This window comes from Gossypium arboreum, chromosome 5 (assembly GCF_025698485.1).
Source record: "Gossypium arboreum isolate Shixiya-1 chromosome 5, ASM2569848v2, whole genome shotgun sequence".
NCBI classification, from domain to species: domain Eukaryota; kingdom Viridiplantae; phylum Streptophyta; class Magnoliopsida; order Malvales; family Malvaceae; genus Gossypium; species Gossypium arboreum.
Window position 1 is genome coordinate 12,014,313 of NC_069074.1, and position 18,503 is coordinate 12,032,815.

The 18,503-nt window shown below is 36.2% G+C and overlaps 5 protein-coding genes and 1 long non-coding RNA gene across 11 annotated transcripts; 3 read left to right on the forward strand and 3 right to left on the reverse strand.

Annotated features, from left to right (window-relative positions):
- Positions 1–510: 510 nt before the first annotated feature.
- Positions 511–6,687, reverse strand: LOC108453444 (protein NARROW LEAF 1-like). Of its 5 annotated transcripts, none has more exons than XM_017751547.2 (7): positions 6,388–6,687; positions 5,957–6,061; positions 4,582–5,027; positions 4,170–4,313; positions 2,472–2,712; positions 1,738–2,238; positions 511–1,324 (listed from the first exon to the last, which is right to left on the reverse strand). In XM_017751547.2, the coding sequence occupies exons 2-7, from the start codon at positions 6,015–6,017 to the stop codon at positions 906–908; spliced, it is 1,812 nt and encodes a 603-aa protein (XP_017607036.1). In that variant the 5' UTR covers positions 6,018–6,061; positions 6,388–6,687; the 3' UTR covers positions 511–905. The 5 variants fall into 5 exon arrangements, with proteins under 5 accessions (XP_017607036.1, XP_052884026.1, XP_017607038.1 ...); XM_053028066.1 differs by having other exon boundaries at positions 4,582–5,087; positions 6,388–6,686; XM_017751549.2 differs by lacking the exon at positions 6,388–6,687 and having other exon boundaries at positions 4,582–5,130; positions 5,957–6,260.
- On the forward strand, positions 860–3,052 carry LOC128293025 (uncharacterized). The gene is made up of 3 exons (XR_008283046.1): positions 860–1,402; positions 1,698–2,383; positions 2,487–3,052. It is a non-coding gene; the product is annotated as an uncharacterized LOC128293025 (long non-coding RNA).
- An 855-nt stretch (positions 6,688–7,542) lies between the features above and the next one.
- Positions 7,543–8,217, forward strand: LOC108453388 (uncharacterized). The gene has a single exon (XM_017751460.2). It carries the CDS (start codon positions 7,702–7,704, stop codon positions 7,975–7,977), a length of 276 nt encoding a protein of 91 aa, XP_017606949.1. The 5' UTR covers positions 7,543–7,701; the 3' UTR covers positions 7,978–8,217.
- Positions 8,218–8,345: 128 nt separating this feature from the next.
- LOC108453387 (uncharacterized) lies at positions 8,346–14,162 on the reverse strand. 2 transcript variants are annotated; one of them, XM_017751458.2, is made up of 6 exons: positions 10,889–14,162; positions 9,957–10,181; positions 9,688–9,864; positions 9,354–9,578; positions 9,116–9,244; positions 8,346–8,899 (listed from the first exon to the last, which is right to left on the reverse strand). In XM_017751458.2, exons 1-6 carry the CDS (start codon positions 10,964–10,966, stop codon positions 8,666–8,668), a joined length of 1,068 nt encoding a protein of 355 aa, XP_017606947.1. In that variant the 5' UTR covers positions 10,967–14,162; the 3' UTR covers positions 8,346–8,665. The 2 variants fall into 2 exon arrangements, with proteins under 2 accessions (XP_017606947.1, XP_017606948.1); XM_017751459.2 differs by lacking the exon at positions 10,889–14,162 and adding an exon at positions 10,760–10,873.
- On the reverse strand, positions 11,947–14,120 carry LOC108453386 (pentatricopeptide repeat-containing protein At4g19890). Its single transcript, XM_017751457.2, has one exon. It carries the CDS (start codon positions 14,118–14,120, stop codon positions 12,042–12,044), a length of 2,079 nt encoding a protein of 692 aa, XP_017606946.1. The 3' UTR covers positions 11,947–12,041.
- Positions 14,163–16,087: 1,925 nt separating the features above from the next.
- On the forward strand, positions 16,088–17,593 carry LOC108451944 (protein EXORDIUM-like 7). The gene has a single exon (XM_017749660.2). The coding sequence runs from the start codon at positions 16,337–16,339 to the stop codon at positions 17,333–17,335; it is 999 nt and encodes a 332-aa protein (XP_017605149.1). The 5' UTR covers positions 16,088–16,336; the 3' UTR covers positions 17,336–17,593.
- Positions 17,594–18,503: the final 910 nt, after the last annotated feature.

Consider the following 18,503-nt stretch of genomic DNA (forward strand, 5'->3'; position numbering starts at 1 on the left):
CATATGATTAGAAGAGATAAGCATTGACATGAACATTTTCTTAAAGCTAAATATAATTAGAAGCTTCTTTTTATTTTAGAAAATCACAACTTAGAAGGATAAAAAATGCTTACTGGTTCCGAATCCAGACTTTTCGAATGATGTATCTTAATGATTTCTTTATGAACCTTGATTTTCCAAATCAGAATTTTGAGCAATTCTATTGCAGAAGTAAAGTGAACTCCAGTTACTGCAATGGTTTTTGTTAGCTCAGGCAAGGAAGAAAAGAGAATGTTGATCTTTGTAAACCTGAGTTCAACCTCTATAATAAGTGGTTTGGTGCAATAGTAAAGTTTCGATTCGAACTCTGGGGACAACGTTGTTAGGAGAGACAGCTACGAACTAGAATGAACCTAAATAATACCAAAAATTTATGAATGCATTCAGACAAGACCATACCTGAAAATACCGACTAAATTTTATCATAACAAAGAGGAATGGGGAACCCAAGTGCTATCACCAAGTTGTGGATTCATCAAAAACATATTGTTTCCATGTTTTTCATTCTTGATAGCTGTCCATACTCCCACTTTCGGAGTGCTTTATGGTACACCAATTCGACACAGTAACACGAATCAAAGAAATATATAGCCAAGGTACCACTACTGCCTAACCATTATTTCTTTTTTCCCGCTAAGACCGTATAATGCATACATGTAAACCTAGCATGGTGTTAGGGGGAAAATAACATAATTCCCCCAAGTAACCTCGAACTCCTTCATGCGGCCCGATACTTACAGTTTTCTTTTATACATATAATAATCAGGAAGGCACACAAATTTTAAGCAACAGAAATAATTGTGTGACCTGATTTTGATAGGATGATATATCTCCAAGCAAATTGCCTCTACTCCATTACTCTCACTTCAAGTCTTTGATGCTACAGAATATTTTCTTCGTTTTGGTTCTGGCTCTCCTAACTGCAGTGAGACATAAATCTCCTCATCTGATCCATTCCTTAATGCTGAAAGATTTCTGGATTCCACATTTCCATTTCCCTGTTGGTTATTAACGGGAGACCTTCCGTTGGAACTAGGGATAAATTGATGTTCCACATTAGAGCCTGCTTCAACCCTATCTTCAGCTCTATATTCGGTACACATGATTGGTAGCACAAGCCCTTGCCAGGACTTGTCTTCAGTCAGAACTTGCTGGATATTTAAATTAATTGGCTCCAAGTTTTCTTCAATCCTATCCTTGGATGGAACCTGGACCAGAGGAGAAGACTCCCCGACTGTAGAATCAATCCCAGCTGCGGAAGCATTTCTTTGATCTTGCACTGCAGCTGTGTCAATAATGAAGACAAATAGAGAGCGTCAATGCCGCAGTTCAAGACCAGATGCAAAAAATATTAACCATAAAGGTACAAAGGCCCTTTCCCCACTTCTTATCTTTTTCTATTTACACTTTATTTTGCTTGATAGTGAGATATTCTACCTAAATTACCGCATATCGAAAGTTACTAAATAATAAATGATATGAAGGAAAAGTAAGGGATATAACACCAGTACTCAAAAGTGAAATAAACCTTTCACACTAAAATACCGCTTGATTAATATTTTCATTATCATTCAGTGAATGTTGGAGTCTATATACATTTTAAACTTTACAGCCATTGGAAATGGAACTCCCATTTCAACATGTAATTTGCTTGGCAGGAACTATAGTTTGCAGCACGATTGTTTTGAGAATACATACCTTGAATCCCCTCATTGGTTGTGATGAGATCAAGTTCAAGGAGGTCTAGAAGACGTCCAAGATCAACTCCGCTAGTCCAATTTTCTGGGGGTTGGCCAACTTTGAGTTTCAACCGACCCCTGTTAGCAGTCCCACCCCAAATGATTCCAACAGGCTGTGGCTTCTCCCCATTCTGACCCTTTAATAGTATGAGGCTTCCACTGTCTCCTTCAAGGTCAAAAGTCTGCTGGTTCTCACCAACTACAAGGAAATCAGTAAAAAAACAGATCCCTTTCTCATCATTGTACTCTAAAGCATATGCCATTATTGTCCCAGTGGTCAAGCCGGAGCTTCTTCCCACTTTGACAACTTGCCTCCCAATGAGACTGCTGATTGGAGATTGCAAGTCTATGATATGGACATCACCAATCTGACCTATGCCTTTTATGGTTGTAGTTACATTGTTCATATTGAAATCATCAGCAAACGGAATAAAAGCCCCATCTGCCCGCACAAATGTTTCTGCAGGAGGACCAAACCGTAATGGGCATGTAAGGGAGTCAGGACGCAATGAAAAATGCATTAGCACAAATGTAAAGTTAAACATAGCATCCTTCAGGATTATGAAACCTAATAAATCTTTGATGAAATTGATCCTAGCATCCTGGTACGAGTTCAATTTCTCTCATTTATTTTTGCTTAAATTTTCTAATGCAATGATCAACGGCAGAAAACTAAAATTAGAACTGCATTACCTGGATTTATACCAGCAAAGATTCCATACCAAAGGTCATCGGTGATAAATGAGGTTGCCCGCTCTACGGCACCAAGGTAAACTCCAGGCCCAAGGTTGGGCGGTAAAGGATGAAACATCTTCTGATTTGGGTAGTCCAAGTCAACTGCAACATGCCGATTTGTAAGAAAACCTACCTGCCTATTTCCTGTTCGGCTCCTCACAATAGCACCCAGTGTACCATATGTTTCTTGGCTCGCAACCTACATGTGCAAGGAGGAACTGAGTGCAAGACAAGTAAAGAGTTATATCAACATTTCTCAAGAAGTCCAGGGCAGAGTATGAGAGAGAAAAAGCCATTTTTTTATCTAAAGGATGTGGGATGGAGTTCGAAAAGGAACTGTACACATGATGCCAGCAAAAAGATACCAAGCAAATCTAGAATGAGAACTCAAGCTTGAAGCTGTCGAAATGTCTCCACATCTAAGACGGAGAGATAGATGATTGATTCAGTCACAGTTGTAGCATAAATAAATCATTAACAAAGCATACCACCTTCAACACTTCATTAATATTTGCAATAGAAAACAGGTAACTCTGAAATCAAGTTTCTAGCAAAATGTTGTCAAAAAACCCACAGTTAACCTTTTACATACTGCCATATTCATTATCAACCTGACAACTTCAACTGTGCAGCAAGATGTAAAGCGAAATGAATTAAAGCATCAGATAGTCATAGAGAATCATTCAAATGGCTATTGGAATTTTTTAAGGCAACAAAAGAGGAAGTGACTATTTAAGAACGAGTCTTTCCCCATAACAATATTCGGACAGCAAGCAAATATGCTACGGACTAGAATATGAGATTGCATGGCATTAGAAAAATTTCCATCAAGTGGTTGAAAAGATTCAACATGTCAGAACAGGATTCTTTGCCAATGTATAGTTATTACCAAAATGACGATGCAGGTGATATGGATGACACAATACAGGGCAGAAATTCAGAAAAAGACTATGAGGAAAGTCCTACCATGCCACTCTTCATGGTATTCCAACAGAATAGCTCCTTAAACTTATTCTCGGGACCACTTTTTGCAGTATTTCTCACAATATTGTTCATACTATAGTCAAAAGAATATCAAAACTTTATCTACTCTCATTATTCTTTACGTTGTTATAGATAGTTGAGAAGGATTTAGTTTTTACAATTCAATGACCAGTATGATAAGAGCCAAGAGCCAAGAGCAATACGTATAAGATTGTGAGTTTTCAACATTAACATCAGAATATATGTAAGAATAATGCAAGCATAAGAAGAAAGCATGTGAATTAGAAATTTTAAGGATCATGGTGGCTTGGTTAGTACGAGCACCACCAGGACTCTAAAGTTTTGTCCCAGAGAAAAAAAAAAGTTACTGCAACAAAATTACTATTCTGAAGATGATAAACTCAACACTTCATATTTACAAACACTAGCAGTAATACGCTATCAGTTACTGAGGAATGGTAAAAAAAATGTTGTGATCAAGAACCCGTAAACAAATAAAATGCTTGCAATTGTTCGTCCCGCAAGGAAACAATGTTAACCACATACTTGAAGACATTACAATATAATCATAAATACCTTTTCTTCATTTAATAAATCTATATACTTAAGCACTGAATGTCTTTGAGTGCCCATCAAATCACCAAGTTGTACATACGTAATAAGAACAATTACCTGTGAACCAGAACCAATGACTGGATCACTTCCCCTAAAGCCATCTACAAGCTCAGTATATAATTGCTCTTTTGGAGTTGCAGCAGGTGCACCATAATAAGAAAACTCCACCACATCTACATCACACCACACACCTCCTGGCCCCTGACACAATATTTTAAACAAACATTTAACTTTCCATGCAACAGATAAGTCTATTCAAGAAAAGTTAGTCATACATTTGAAATTTCTTGATCAGATCTATGCTGTTTAGAAACTTTCAAAACTATCAACAATTCACAACTTTAAAAAAATCAAATCTGACATGAAATAGTGAATTTCCCACAGATATTGTACCACCACATTAGCAGCTATTGATAAGTGAAGCCAAAAAGTTTTTGAAAAATAAGTGAAGCGAAGGGCATAAACTTACCTCAAGAGCAGCAGGTAAGCATTGAAATTGGCTAAGCCATTGCCTGTGAACTTTACGAGCAACGAAGACAAGAATAGCTGGTATATCTGTCAAAACACCCCGTCGAATACGGAACCCAATTGCTGTGCCAAGACTAAACCTGCGCAGCTTTTTACTGTGAAATGCTCTAATTGTCATCAACTCAAGTAAGGTGGTTGCTTGCTGCCCTGATGGTAACCGTCCAAGAGTTTCTGGCAACACCCCTTTCTGTAGGTTCCCAAAATAGTTTGCTCTATCTTCTGCCGCATCAATTAATCGACTTGAAGTAGGCCACGAGAAGTAGGCAGCATTGCTCTCAGGATGCTGAGTGCCGGATGCAAAGGGTTGAATAGGTGAAGGACTTGATGAAGGCATATTAACATGGTTGCAGCAATTCCTTTCCAAATCTAAAGCGGATTCCTCTGATTCTGTTGATCCAGAGTTATGAAATCTTAAATCCGATCTGATCCGCTCCATCGTACAGCTCTCTTAAACCATATAATTCAATTTGTCTCAACACTCAGAGCATATCTTACTAATATAAAGCAAACCAAACTTAGTTATACGATTACATGCAATTCTACTTATAATAACAAAAGTGGAAAACATTGATGGTCATTAAGTAGATAAACAATCGTAGTTAAATGGCAAACCAGAACAACTGCAAATGGCAAAAGATCAAATGAAAAAAATAAGAGAGAAATAAGATTCAAGAGCTGTGAACTCTAACCCCTTACAGAGAGAGAATACTAATACAATACAAATCTATGAAATGTTAATCCTAGCTAACTTATTAAATATGGATAGATTCGATAGAACAGATAACTACCCTATAATCAATAATTTTCACAAATAAATAAATAAATAGAAACAAAAACAGGACATCATTACATTCAATGTCCAGTGGCCATAGAAGGAGGAAAATCCTTCCAAGTGTGTTTTCAAAACTGAAAGCCAACCCAGATGGAATGATGATATCATCCTCTCCAAGCTGGAAGAGGCATGTAAGAGTGTGAGAGAAAATATGACCAATGGGGATAATAGGTTTGATATCAGCAGAGAGATAAACAATAGCCAAAACAGATACCCTTTTTATTGGAGGATGTTGAAAAGAAGTGAAGCAAAATTTTGAACCTTTCGGATATGGCTATTTTAGGAGTTGAGCAATAATGGACTAATGAAAACCCAGAAAGGTAAAAGGCAACAATTCAACATATTAAATCCCCGGAAATTATAAAAAATAAAAAATAAAAAACTCAAAAGAAGAGATAAAATATTTGGACAAATTTAGATGCAAACCCAGCAAAAGATATAACCTTTATCGAGAATCCTAAGCATATAGTAAGCTAAAACTCACCTATAAACAATGATGCAACTGGTATAGAGGACTCCAAGTCAAGCCCTTTGGAGATTTCCATGCTTTAGTGACACTCACTGTGACTGTGTTATTCTATTTGTATCTCTACGAAAAAAAAAAAGAAAAGAGAAGCACTGAATTTAGAAAGATTGAAGCTTTTTTCTTAGTAAAGGAAAGAAAGATGGTCTGATTAGAGAGAGAAAGAGAAAAGGCCCCAAATATCTGCTAGCTGCTACTTGCTATAGTGTTTTGGCCAAGCAAATATATAACTTTTTTGTAGTTGTTGTTGTCAATAGCAAAATTTTAAATTAATAAATAGAGATATTACATATTGCATTACGGAATATAGACATATCTAGGAACTATTCCAATGATGAGATTTTTAGAGTGGAAAATATAAATAAAATTGGGAGAAAAAGAAAAGAAAATACCTTTCTTTCTTTCTTTCTTTTATTCAGTCTTCATTTCATTGAATGGCTGGGCATATAATGGTGGAAAAGAAAGTGCAAGCATGATAAAGAGAAAATATATAATGGAGGAAGAAATGGGGCAAAGAGTAAAATAACTCTTTTTTCTTTTTTTTTTCTTAGACATTGATATTTTTAGTGTAATGGAGAAAAAAATTAGGGGCCATCCATATTTGCTCCCCAAAAGCAGCACAAATTCTTCTCCGAAATAATTCTAAATCCCACCTATTCATTCATTTTAGATTTAGGATTTTAGTAGTAATAATCTTTTTTCTTTAATTTCCCTTATTATCATCTTTGATTTTTTTGCTTTTGGTTATTGGGATAGAGATAATTAAAATATATTTGAGGTTATGATTTAAAGGTTGGGTCGTTATCATATAATATAAGATAGAAAATAGATGTCGTGTGGGGGCATATAGGGTCAAATTTGGTGGTTGAAGAAGCCCTCAGTATCCCCAATTTATTATTATTGTTTTTATCACTTTTACTTTTTTTTTCTCTCTCTCTCACACATTTAATGGGTTTTATCTAAAAGAGTGAAGTTCATTTGTGCGATTTTCCATTACTCGCATCAGACACTTACATAGGAGTATAAATTAATTAAGCTTGAATGGATATAAATTAAATTTGCAGAATGTCACCGCATAATTGGCAAATTTTATCCTAAAGTTTTATAGAAATCAAATTGCCAAGATTTAAAGTGGAATATAATGCAGCAATAGAATAGAAAAATTTGTGGGGGGGCGAGAGGACATATTTCACATACAGTTCGTTCATGACTTGTAGTATATGATTATTTTGCATCATTGATTAGAAATGGAGGAAGTGAAAGGGTCCATGGAGAAAAGTTCAACATTGCAATTATTGAATCCATGTACCCAATGAAACATATGGGTTCCCACCACAATTCACCCATCGCTCATTTTGTGACACCACTCACTTTGAGGCCTTTTTGGTCAAGTCTTTTGCTCCTCATTTCTTCTTCTTTTAATCTTTCATTTGGATTAGATTAAATTCGCATAAATCTTCAACTTTGTTTTGTTTTTTGTTTTTTTTAATTAATAAATCATTTTTATTTTATTTAAAAAAGTTTAATACCTTTCCTTTATATAATAAAAACTTTTAGTACTAGTTACTACGTGGCACACGCCCTTAGCTTTTGATATATCATCATCATCACAAACAATCTTGTGATGAGTGAGACCTTTTCTTTCTTTCTTTTTCAATGATTTGGATCTTTTTGATCGAAGCGTGACGCGGTCGCAGACAATAAACATGGAAGAAGCCGGTCGCGATCGAACCGGGTGCGAGAATCTCCAGAGGGCGCTAAGCGAGTGCTACCAACGTTTCGGACCTGGTGCGACGCGGCACGCGGCCTGTCGGCACTTGAACCGAGCCCTAGCGGAGTGCTTGGTCTCGTTTGTGTGCCCCGATGAATCGGAGGCGGTTAGGACACTGTGCGGCAGCGGCGGAACCCTGCTGAAGCGGTCCCAGTGCCAGCAGGCCCAGCTCTCTCTCTCAGTCTGCATTTCTTCTCATCAACCAGATTGAACGATCCTGATCTCATGTTTTCGCTTAGTAAAATTACCATTTTGACCTCTTTTGAGGAGAAGAGTGATACAAATTTTGTATTTGTTGGTAAATTCCATCAGAATTTTATGGTTTATACACATAGATTATTAACAGTGTGATTACTTCTGAATAGTGTTTATGTCATTTCAAATATTGAATTTAGATTACATTACATCACTTCTGGATAGCTAATAAAGTTTTATCTTTTATTGTTTTTCATTTGCATTTCATATATATACGCCTCTCTCTATATATAGACCACCAAGAATTTTCTGTTCTTTTAAACTCGAACCACCCAGAACTGGAAAACTTCAAATGTCCATAACTAAGATGAATATTTCATTAGCTTTAATCACAAATGACACCGTAAAACTTTGATTAGATACAAATATATATAATTCCATATACTGCTTGTATGCATATTAAGCTGATTATCAAAGAAAATATTGAAGCGACCATCGTTCCCCTTCTAGGTATTTATTGGTAACTAAAAACAACCTGCCACAATGAAAAAACTAAAAACTTTGATCCACGAGAGTATAACATATAATGTCTTTTCCAGAATTAATTCATCTTAAATGCAAGGGGAGTTGTCGACCGCAACAGCGAGCATCGGTGCATCATTGAACAAAATAAACAAGAGCTTATAGTATGGGATACATACTTCCTATGCGGTAAACCGTGCTCGGTCATGAGGAGAAGAATAGTCAATATTTGGGCCAACAGGGATTATCCCGAATGGATTTATAGAAGGGTGGCTACCATAGTAGTGGCGCTTGATGTGTTGCACATTCACCGTGCTGCTCATGCCTGGAATTTGGTAAATGTCCTTGGTATAGTTGAACAAATTCGGGTACTCCCGTAGAAGCTTTTTGTTGCACTTGAAATGTACGACATAGACCTGTTATGAAAACAAACTCGTCATCAATGGGCATGAAACGATTTTATTGCAAAGATGTCAAGGTTTTCCATCTTTTTTTCAAAAAGAAAATCAAAGCGTTTTTCCTTTCCCTCTGTTAGAGTTTCAAGCAATGAACGTTACTGGTCACCATTGAAGGTGTTTTTAGTTTATCTCAAATACATAATATTAGAAAGCTGTACGGGCAAAATGAAATACCTCATCGAATCTTATGAGGGTTACAAACAGTCGAATATCTCCCTCGGTTAGAATGTTTCCGCAAAGGTACCGCTGCTTGGAAAGAATCTCCTCACATTGGTCCAAAGCGTCATATAGTTGTTTTACAGCCTGATGGTCCAATTATAATACATGCTTTAGGGAAGAATATAACTCTTTCAAGAATGTAGAGACCAACAAGTCTCGCATTGAACTGAAGATAACAACCACATGAAAATACCTCATCATAAGGCTCTTGTTTTCTAGCAAACCCGCATTTGTAAACACCGTTATTGATTCCGCTGTATATCCACTCATTCGTCTTGTCAATTTCGGCTCTCAAATGTGGAGGATATAGGTCCACAGCAGGATTCTCAGCTATATCGTTGAATTCGGTATTAAGCATGCGGATTATCTCAGCACTCTCGTTACTAACAATAGTCTTGAACTTCTTGTCCCATAGGACCTATAATATAACAGAAAGCACAAAATAAATTGAAAGAACTTGAACATGGAAATGTAAAGGAAAAACAGAATGAGAGCTGGAAGGAGCTTTTAATACTTTATGAACTTACAGGGACTGTGTACTTCCCAGTATAGTTCGTACTTGCAAGCTCATATAGTTCCCTTATGCTCTTTGCTCCGTTAAAGGGGTCGGGTGCAGCACCTGGCTCTTCTGTATCAGAAGTGGGAAAAACCCATCCCATGTGCTCATCAGTTTCCTTTGTCCTTTCCCATATGGGTTTGACTGACTGGTGAACAATTGAACAACAAAAGATCATTAGCTTTGTGACAGATTTAATCAAACTACAAGAGCTTAAAATACATGGCATGATTCACCGACCGTAAAACCAATGGCCTTGTCAAGTCCTTTGATCTTCAAGTATGCAAGGCACCTGGAAGCCCAAGGGCAAGCATAAGATACATACAAATGATACCTTCCTGACTCAGGTGGAAACTGAGAACCAGGGTCTCGAGAGATGAAGTTACGAAATGTTGAGGCAGTTCTCATAAAAGCCCCAGAATCTGACATTTCATCCAGTGCAGATCGAGCCATTTGACAAGTACGCTGAAAAAAGAAAGCATCATTTCAGAAGCTTGTGACTTCTCAAAGTCCACCAAAATCATGCAATCTTCAAGATTCAATTAATAAGCAAGAAGACTTTCTCAACCCCAAAACATAAGTGTGGTCTTTTGTCTTAAATTTCCCATATAAATCTTGTTTATATATTTCTTTCAATGAATTCTCTCTGTCCTGTTTCTGTATAATCAAGGAAACTTGACGCATTCAGCTATTAGCTGGAGAGTAAAATATTTACCATGAAATGAAGTTCATCATCATTCAAGGCAATAAATTGAATTTACATATGATGCATCAACAAAATTTATATATATATATATATAAATCAGTTCGAGCAAATAAAGCAAGCCTAAAAATAGAAACCGTTTTCACTCGTAAGACAGGGAGTAAAATTTACTAGATAAAAAGCACATATGGTCTAAATTCCTCAACATGCACCCATTATTCCCTACTGTTTATCCCATTATTAATAACAAACGATATGAATTTGTCAAAAGATTGAATAGAGATATGATAGAAACCCATTATCATCAAAAGAGATCTGAACTAAAACAATAACCCATCACCTTTGTTTCTCGGCAGCAAGTTAAAATATTCAAGAGTAAGTAAAGAGACTAACGGAAACGATACAGCGTATAAACTAAAACCCAGAAATATAAAGTCAAGAGAGATCAAAACTAAAGCAGAAGTCTTACCTTGAAAGCAAATAATGAGAAAGTGGAGGAGTTGTTGGTACCGAATAATGACGGAGTTTTGCAAAAGAAAGGGAGCATGGGCTTTTTATAATGTTCCTTTTTTTGTTGGTTATTTAATACCGATGTGTTTCGGTGCTCCTATAAATACCCTTTTTATCTTGGTCTTGGCTGCTTAAATTCACAGATGCAATGCATCTAACCTTTAGGAGGCTAAAACAAATGCTGCTATATATATAATAATATCACTAGTTGTAACAAAAGCGATGACATCAGAAAAAGCTAAGATCTTTTGGACTTTGACTATGTGAGCTGCTAAGACAATTCATTTAGGGGGAAAAAAATTATGACGAAACATTGACATCATTCAAGGACAAATCAGTTTTAACATTTTTCACTGGGATTTGAGAGGTTTAAAAGAAAGAAAAAGAAACTCTTTTCACACTTTGTCCTCTTCGGATATGTTATGTTTTAATGACTCTAGTAGAATGTTTTTAGTTGTATTTGTGGTTCTTCTCAAGACTCTTTATTGCCACTGTTGCAGGATGATGCTAGTGATATGGTTGTATTTCGCACTATTTACTAGTTTTTAATGTCATGTTCTTTTTTCTACCAACAAAAGGACACCATTTAGAGGTTAGAAAGTTTTAAAATGATGATAAGAATTAGAGTATCTTTAAAGGTTTTGCATTGTAAGTGAGCTAGGAATTAATTATTAGACAACTAAAGTTAGTTCCTAGTATGGTAACAATAACAAAGGTTTGCCCCTTTCTTTCCTGGAAACAAAGCCTTGGAATCCTAACATCTTACTAACAACATCCGCTAAGACTTGAGAGGATAAACAGGGAAATTCATTTTGCCATTCAATGTGATCGATGCAAACTTTTTATTTTTGTTTTCACAAAATAAAGTTATAATAATGCATTCCTCAATACCTGAGGAGCACTAAATTATCCAGTAGGCAGGTCCTTTGAATTTTCAGTTGACAGCAGAAATGCCAATGGACGGAAAAGGAACTGAAGAATCTCAAACCACCAAGGAAAAGGGATCAAAAGATTGACTTCTTTTTGAAAAACTCAAAAAAGGGAACTTCATTTCTTGACATGTTACCTGCTTCAGCAGAAAAGGTTTTGATTGAATACATAGACCATTTGCCCTAACCAATTCCTTTAGAGATCCTTTCATTCAGGTCAGAGACAAGAGCAAACTTGTCAGTCTCATAACATGCAGTAACGAATGCTGCCAAAGTTACACGATTAACATTGCGATCCTTATCCAATAATCTATGAAAGAATAATGCTGCTATGCCCACTTTCTTCTCACTACAAAGCTTCCTGATCAAGGTGTTAACCGTGCGCATCCAAAGTTTTTTCTCTAGTCTTTCCAACATAACCATGGCAATGGCAGAATCACCTTTTTTGCAATACTCGTAAGCAAGTGTTAACCGAGTTACTTCACATGGAAAGAGCCCTTTATCCATCATAGTCTCATATAACTGGCATGCCTCCTCCAACCTAGACTCTCTGCAAAGTCCATTGATCAATGTTCCGTATGTGATGCTATCTGGTACACAACTGTGGTCACTCATCTTGTTGAAAAACTTGAGCCCCAAGCTTAAGTTTCCAGCGCGGCAGTACCCACTTATCATGGATGTGTAAGTTTCCTTGGTTGGAACCAATCCAAGCCTTAAAGCTTCCTCAAAAAGGTTCTCACTCTCTTTCATTTCCTTTTTCTTGCAGAATGCTGCAATCAATGTGTTATATGAATGCATATCAGGCAGGAGGCCAACTTTAATCATCTTACCAAAAAAGGCCATAGCTAGCTCAGTATTAGCTTGCTTGCACTGTTCAGTAATGAGAATGGTATACGTAACTCTATCAGCTTGCAATCCATGCAGAAGGCCATTTCTAAGCAGTTCATAGGCTTCTTGAACCCTTCCCCTTTTACAGAGACCACAAATAATTGCATTATATGTATATATATTCGGAGTAAAACCTTCTTTATCCATTACACGCATCAATTCATATGCTCGGTCAAAACTTCCCATTTTGCAATGGCCATTAATAAGAGTGGTATATGTGTTGGTGTTAGGAACCAAACCTTGCTCTTTCATTCTGCTCAATAACATCTCTGCCCGATTCAACTTCTCCTCACTGCAATAACCACTGATCATAGAAGTATATGTATGGACATTTGGCTTGTATTTATCACTCCTAACAAGCTTAAGGAACAACCTAAAAGCCTTCTCAGTCCATCCTTTCTTGCAAAGCCCATCGATCAAAGCAGTATGTACATACACATTAGGCTTCCATCCTTCCCTAACCATTTCTTCCAATTTTCCGAAGGCTTGCTTTATACTACCCTTCTCACACAATCCATTAATCAAACAAGAATAGTTAATCAGATTAGGCTTAAATCCCATCTTCACAATCTTATCAAAGTACCAGAGTGCTCGATTTGCAAAACCCTTGTCACAGAACAAACTGATAACCAATGTGCAAGTAGCATTATCAACAATGAACCCTCTTTCCAGCATTTCTTTCAGCCACTTATCAACCTCTGAAACCCTCCCCATTCTACAATACCCAACTACCATCAATTTATAACTACAAAAAACCCCACACACCCCTCTCTCAGACATTTCATCAAACACTTTCTCCAAATAATCAAGCAACCCCATTTCCAAACCAACCCCCAAGATACAATTAAAGGTTTCAGCATTTAGCTTCAAGCCATGATTTTGCATCTCAAAAACCATCCCAACGGCCTCCTTTAACCTCCCGAGTTCAGAAAAATTTCTTACCAGACATTGCATTACTTCATTGGCTCTATCAAAGTTACCGTTTCTAATCAAAGAAGTGGCAGTTACAATGTAAAGCCTCATGAAACGTTTAAATATGTAGATATCAAGTGCCCAGTAAAAGAAACTTAGAGCAACCATGGAACCAGATTCATTAGCCAGAAAAGCAACGATTGAAATGGCTTGTTCATGGGTCAAAGAATAAGGATTGATGTTAAGGTTGAGCCTTGGAGGTGAAAATCTAGAGAAGGCTTGTTGCTGATACGATTCATAGACTTGAGAACAGATTGTTTTAACAAAGGATTGGGTTTCAGATGATGGGAATGGAGATTGGGCATCAATGGGATTTGTGCTAAAATGGAGATAAGACTGATTGAGAGTGAAGAGGGGATTGGGTGATAATCTGGGTTTAATTCCATGCTGCCTGAGAAGCATTAGGAAACACCAAAAGAGGGTGATTATGACAAAGAAAATCAAAACTGCAATTTACAATTCGACGCAGAAACGTTTTACTCGGTGCCAAATCAAAAGCGAAAGTGTATGATTCTATGAAGCCATTGAACTTAAAAAACTCAAATCGAATTTAAAACATTGGGCTTTGGTTTTAATGAAATTTACAGGGTCCTTAATTTGGGCTTCACTTCGTAATTTGTCAGATCCAAAAAATATCTATACTGACTCGGATTATTTGGTGAAAAGTTTTGAGTCTCATTCCAAGCATATCTGGTGGTTGAAATCACCATATATATTTTTTAAAGTTATTGTACATCTACAGTTACAAAATAATAAATATATATTATTATAAAATCAAATAAATACAAAATATAGTAAATAAAGAATTGAGAAAATTTTATATATTGTAATTACATACGGTGAAATCCGAAGAATTCAAAACCTCTTCTTTAACCAACATGACAGTGGTTTGGCTGGTTAAGGATAGCTTTGGGGCTGTCTTTTAGAGCATTATGGCAGTATGGTTCCGTCGTGGTGCACTGGCATGCTGACTGATAGATAATGCAGTTATTTTTGTTGGTATAAATTGAATTGACTTGTTGGGAACCCACCACAATCATTTATTTCTTAGTCTAATATCTCAATTAGTAGCATTTCTTTCTGCAGTTTAAAGTCGTAGATTTTTTTCCCCCAACACAAAAGGCAATCTGAAACGAAGTTGACAGCCCATGCACCCTTCAACACCTTTACATGTTTCATTTGATTGCTCCTTGATGATCGCCCACACTGCCAAATTATAACCAAAAAATGCTATCCAGAACAGCAAATTAAATGCAGAATTCAACAGCCAACTATACTCATGAACGTAATTTTTTTTTTCCTTTTCACAGAAGAAAATGTAATACGATCATGTTCAAATTTGAGTTAAAAGAAGCATATATAAATTCATTAAAAAATTAAAATAAATTGAAGTATTTGTATTCGACACATATATGTATTTCAAGGTTTGAGAAAGTGGCCTTAGAAGTGGGAAGGCTGGTATAAATATATTCTGTTAAAAAGGGGCAAAGTTTTATTGGTTTAGTGAGGGAATGGAGGGTTACTTTTCCCATGTTTAGAAATCAATCATCCCCTGTAATTAAGGCATGGGAAATTGAAGGTGGTTATGGGTCCATCCATCACATGCATCTCCTGCCCTTTGCTTTGCATGATTGCAGACTACTACGTTGTTTTTTATCTTTCTTATTCACCATATATATAACTACCAATAATCAAGTGTCACATGGTACTTATGTGAGCTCTCACCTCACCTAACCCAAAACATTAATGGAATTAATTAAAATCCAAATCAACTTGCCTCCTCCACTTTTGTAAAAATGTTCCCATTTTGAATGATCCTTTTAACTCATTCTCTCCCATTTTATATTACTTGGATCCAAATTCAATATTTGAGGGTATACATTCATCATTTTACATTTTACTTACTGCCTTTCACTCTCCTTTTTTCTCTTTAGTTTAATATTGTCAAATTAGTCAAGGATATACACTCCAAAAATGTAGACAGGTCATTGTCTCTGGACCATCAAAGGTTTGATCCCAGCACAAATGGCATTCATTAAAAGAAATTAAAATTCAAAGCTTAAAATTATTGGATGTCATTAAAAGTTTGAGGTAGGCATTTATGAAAAAGAAAAATATCATCAAGGTGTCAAGTTGATTATCTTTTTGGATTTTTCTCTCAGTGTTTGGTAGATGAAAGTCATAAAAGATTATAGTGTGTTAAAAGAGGGACTCAAAAGCCAAAGATGCAGTAACCACTGTATTAAGTAATAAAAATAGTTTTGTTGTTCATCCAACATTATGCAATTATTTTTTAGCCCTACACATTTAATTAATACATGTGAATTAAGATTAAAACAAATGAATCTATAATACCAAATATTAATCTATAAAACAAAAAGAAACAACGGATTTGAACATTATTATATTTATAAATGATGATTAAACATTAAATATTGACCATAAAAGTAAGTAATGGAAAAGAGCTGAACTCGGAATCATAAGGATGTAGGCCTCAAGAAAAATAATAAAGAAGAATCTCAACCACCCTCCATTTTCTTTCCTTATATAAGAAATCTGTATTGTCTTTAACCGTCACAAAGCTACAACATCCAAAGAAACAACGACAGAAAAAAAAAATGGACAAGCTCTCTTGTTACTTTCTCTTGCTGTTGTCGTTCTTTTGTTTTCGTTTGGATCTTTCATGGAGTCTAGAAACCAGGTTTAACCGAGCTCCCAATAATCAGGGTTCTTCAGACCTGGCTAACCTTGTGTACCACATGGGTCCAGTCCTTTCATCGCCTATCAAGCTGTACATAATCTGGTATGGTAACTGGAATTCAACCCACCAAGCTACTATTAGGGATTTCTTAAATTCCTTTTCTTCTCCAGCTCTTTCTCCTTCTGTTGCTGATTGGTGGAAAACTGTGAGGCTCTACACCGACCAGACAGGATCCAACATCACCGATAGCCTTTCCCTTTCGGGGGAATTCTTTGATTCAAGACTTTCCAATGGTGTTCGTCTAAATCGTTTATCAATGCAACACATCATCAAAAACGCAGTCACTTCCAAGCCAAGCCCACTGCCTCTCGATCCTCGCAGTGGTCTCTATTTGGTGCTGACTTCATCTGATGTCCAGGTTGATGAATTCTGCAGGGCAGTTTGCGGCTTTCATTACTTCTCCTTCCCATCCATTGTTGGTGCCACGGTTCCTTATGTCTGGATTGGTTACAGTGGGACTCAGTGTCCAGGCGTGTGTGCCTATCCATTTGCCCGGCCTTTGGGGGCGCCACCGCCGAGTGCGATGGGAGGTAACGACATCATGCGCCCACCGAATGGAGATGCCGGAGTCGACGGGATGATTAGTGTTATAGCTCACGAGCTAGCTGAATCGTCGAGTAATCCACTGGTGAATGCATGGTATGCTGGTGATAATCCAATTGCACCGGGTGAAATCGCAGACATGTGCCTCGGTTTGTACGGTTCAGGCGGTGGCGGTGGGTATGTGGGTAAAGTTTCCACGGATGCAGGGGGGAATGGCTACAATATGAATGGAGTTAAAGGAAGAAGATTTTTGGTTCAATGGGTATGGGATCCTGTGAAAAAAAGATGCTTTGGACCTAATGCCATCGATTAAAAGTGCAGCACGTAAAACAGTTTAACCTGTTTCTTGCTATATCGGCATGAAAAGACAGGCCCGCGGAAGCATAACGGGATTGGTCGGCAATGTAATAGAAAGAGTGAGCTACCTTGTTGATAAATATTGTTTGTACTTTTAAGAAAGGAGCGACAGGGATGACGATCCTTTGCTTGTTTAATTCGCATTTACTTTTCGTGTATGTTAGCAGCACAATTTGAATAAATAAATAACTCAAATTTGGATTTGAATTTATAATTTATAATTTATGAAAATATTTTTTATTTGGGAATTAAAATATTTGAAATTTAGGATTTTCAATTAATCTAAATGGGAATCTAAATTCATTGTTTGGATAATTTAAATATAGAAATTAATTCTAAATCTTAAAAACATTTTTAAATTTAATTATTTAAGAGAATTTTGAACATTGTTGTTTTAACGGATTAGACTAATCGATTGGACTGAAAATCAACCAAGGTATTGTTATGGAGAAAGGTATTAGATCGGTTGACTTGAGAATTGATACAGACAAGTTGATTGGGCGATTGAACTTATTGAACTAATTTTTTTTAATATTTTAATGGTTTATTTAATAAAATCGAAGGAACCAATCAAACTAATCGTACAGGTCAAATCGAACAAACCAATTGGGCCAGCAAATTGATAACCTAATCAGTTCGACTACTAGATTAGTTTTGAAATTTGGATCGACCCAGCTAGTCAGACTGATTACGCTGGGCATAATTGGACTTAGGTATAAATTAAAAATCAAGATTTTAAAATTAAAATTGTGGAAACCATGGTATAAATTAAAATTTTGAATATTTATGTTCTATTAAATTAAATGCATGAAGCTTTATCATTGTTTCCAAATTCAGATTAGATCAAGAATAGATCGGGACATAAGTCCGAAATAAGGGGTCAGATTGGTTGACTTGTGAACTGATTGAATTGGTCGAACCGACGATTGAATCAATTTGATCTATTTTTAAATATTTATTTTTATTTTTATTAATTTATTCAATTGAATCAATTGAATTGATCGAACCAATTGAACCAAGAATTGGTGGTCTAATCAGTTTGCCTACTGCTTCAATTCATAAAACCTTGAACTTAGTTAACGATATATTATAAGTAGAATTAATTAATTATTATTTAGCTTTTG

What these genes read in the sequence shown, in the direction of transcription:
- LOC108453444 (XM_053028066.1), bottom strand. Translation starts at nt 6,017, where the DNA reads ATGGAAATCTCCAAAGGGCTTGACTTGGAGTCCTCTATACCAGTTGCA. An exon ending in CTTTGCTGGTATAAATCCAG is followed by an intron (nt 2,239 to 2,471) that starts GTAATGCAGTTC and finishes GTCCTCCTGCAG; the next exon opens with AAACATTTGTGCGGGCAGAT. An exon ending in AACCAATGAGGGGATTCAAG is followed by an intron (nt 1,325 to 1,737) that starts GTATGTATTCTC and finishes TTATTGACACAG; the next exon opens with CTGCAGTGCAAGATCAAAGA.
- LOC108453388 (XM_017751460.2), top strand. Translation starts at nt 7,702, where the DNA reads ATGGAAGAAGCCGGTCGCGATCGAACCGGGTGCGAGAATCTCCAGAGG.
- LOC108453387 (XM_017751458.2), bottom strand. Translation starts at nt 10,966, where the DNA reads ATGCTCCCTTTCTTTTGCAAAACTCCGTCATTATTCGGTACCAACAAC. An exon ending in CTGGGAAGTACACAGTCCCT is followed by an intron (nt 9,579 to 9,687) that starts GTAAGTTCATAA and finishes GTTATATTATAG; the next exon opens with GTCCTATGGGACAAGAAGTT. An exon ending in AACAAGAGCCTTATGATGAG is followed by an intron (nt 9,245 to 9,353) that starts GTATTTTCATGT and finishes TTGGACCATCAG; the next exon opens with GCTGTAAAACAACTATATGA.
- LOC108453386 (XM_017751457.2), bottom strand. Translation starts at nt 14,120, where the DNA reads ATGCTTCTCAGGCAGCATGGAATTAAACCCAGATTATCACCCAATCCC.
- LOC108451944 (XM_017749660.2), top strand. Translation starts at nt 16,337, where the DNA reads ATGGACAAGCTCTCTTGTTACTTTCTCTTGCTGTTGTCGTTCTTTTGT.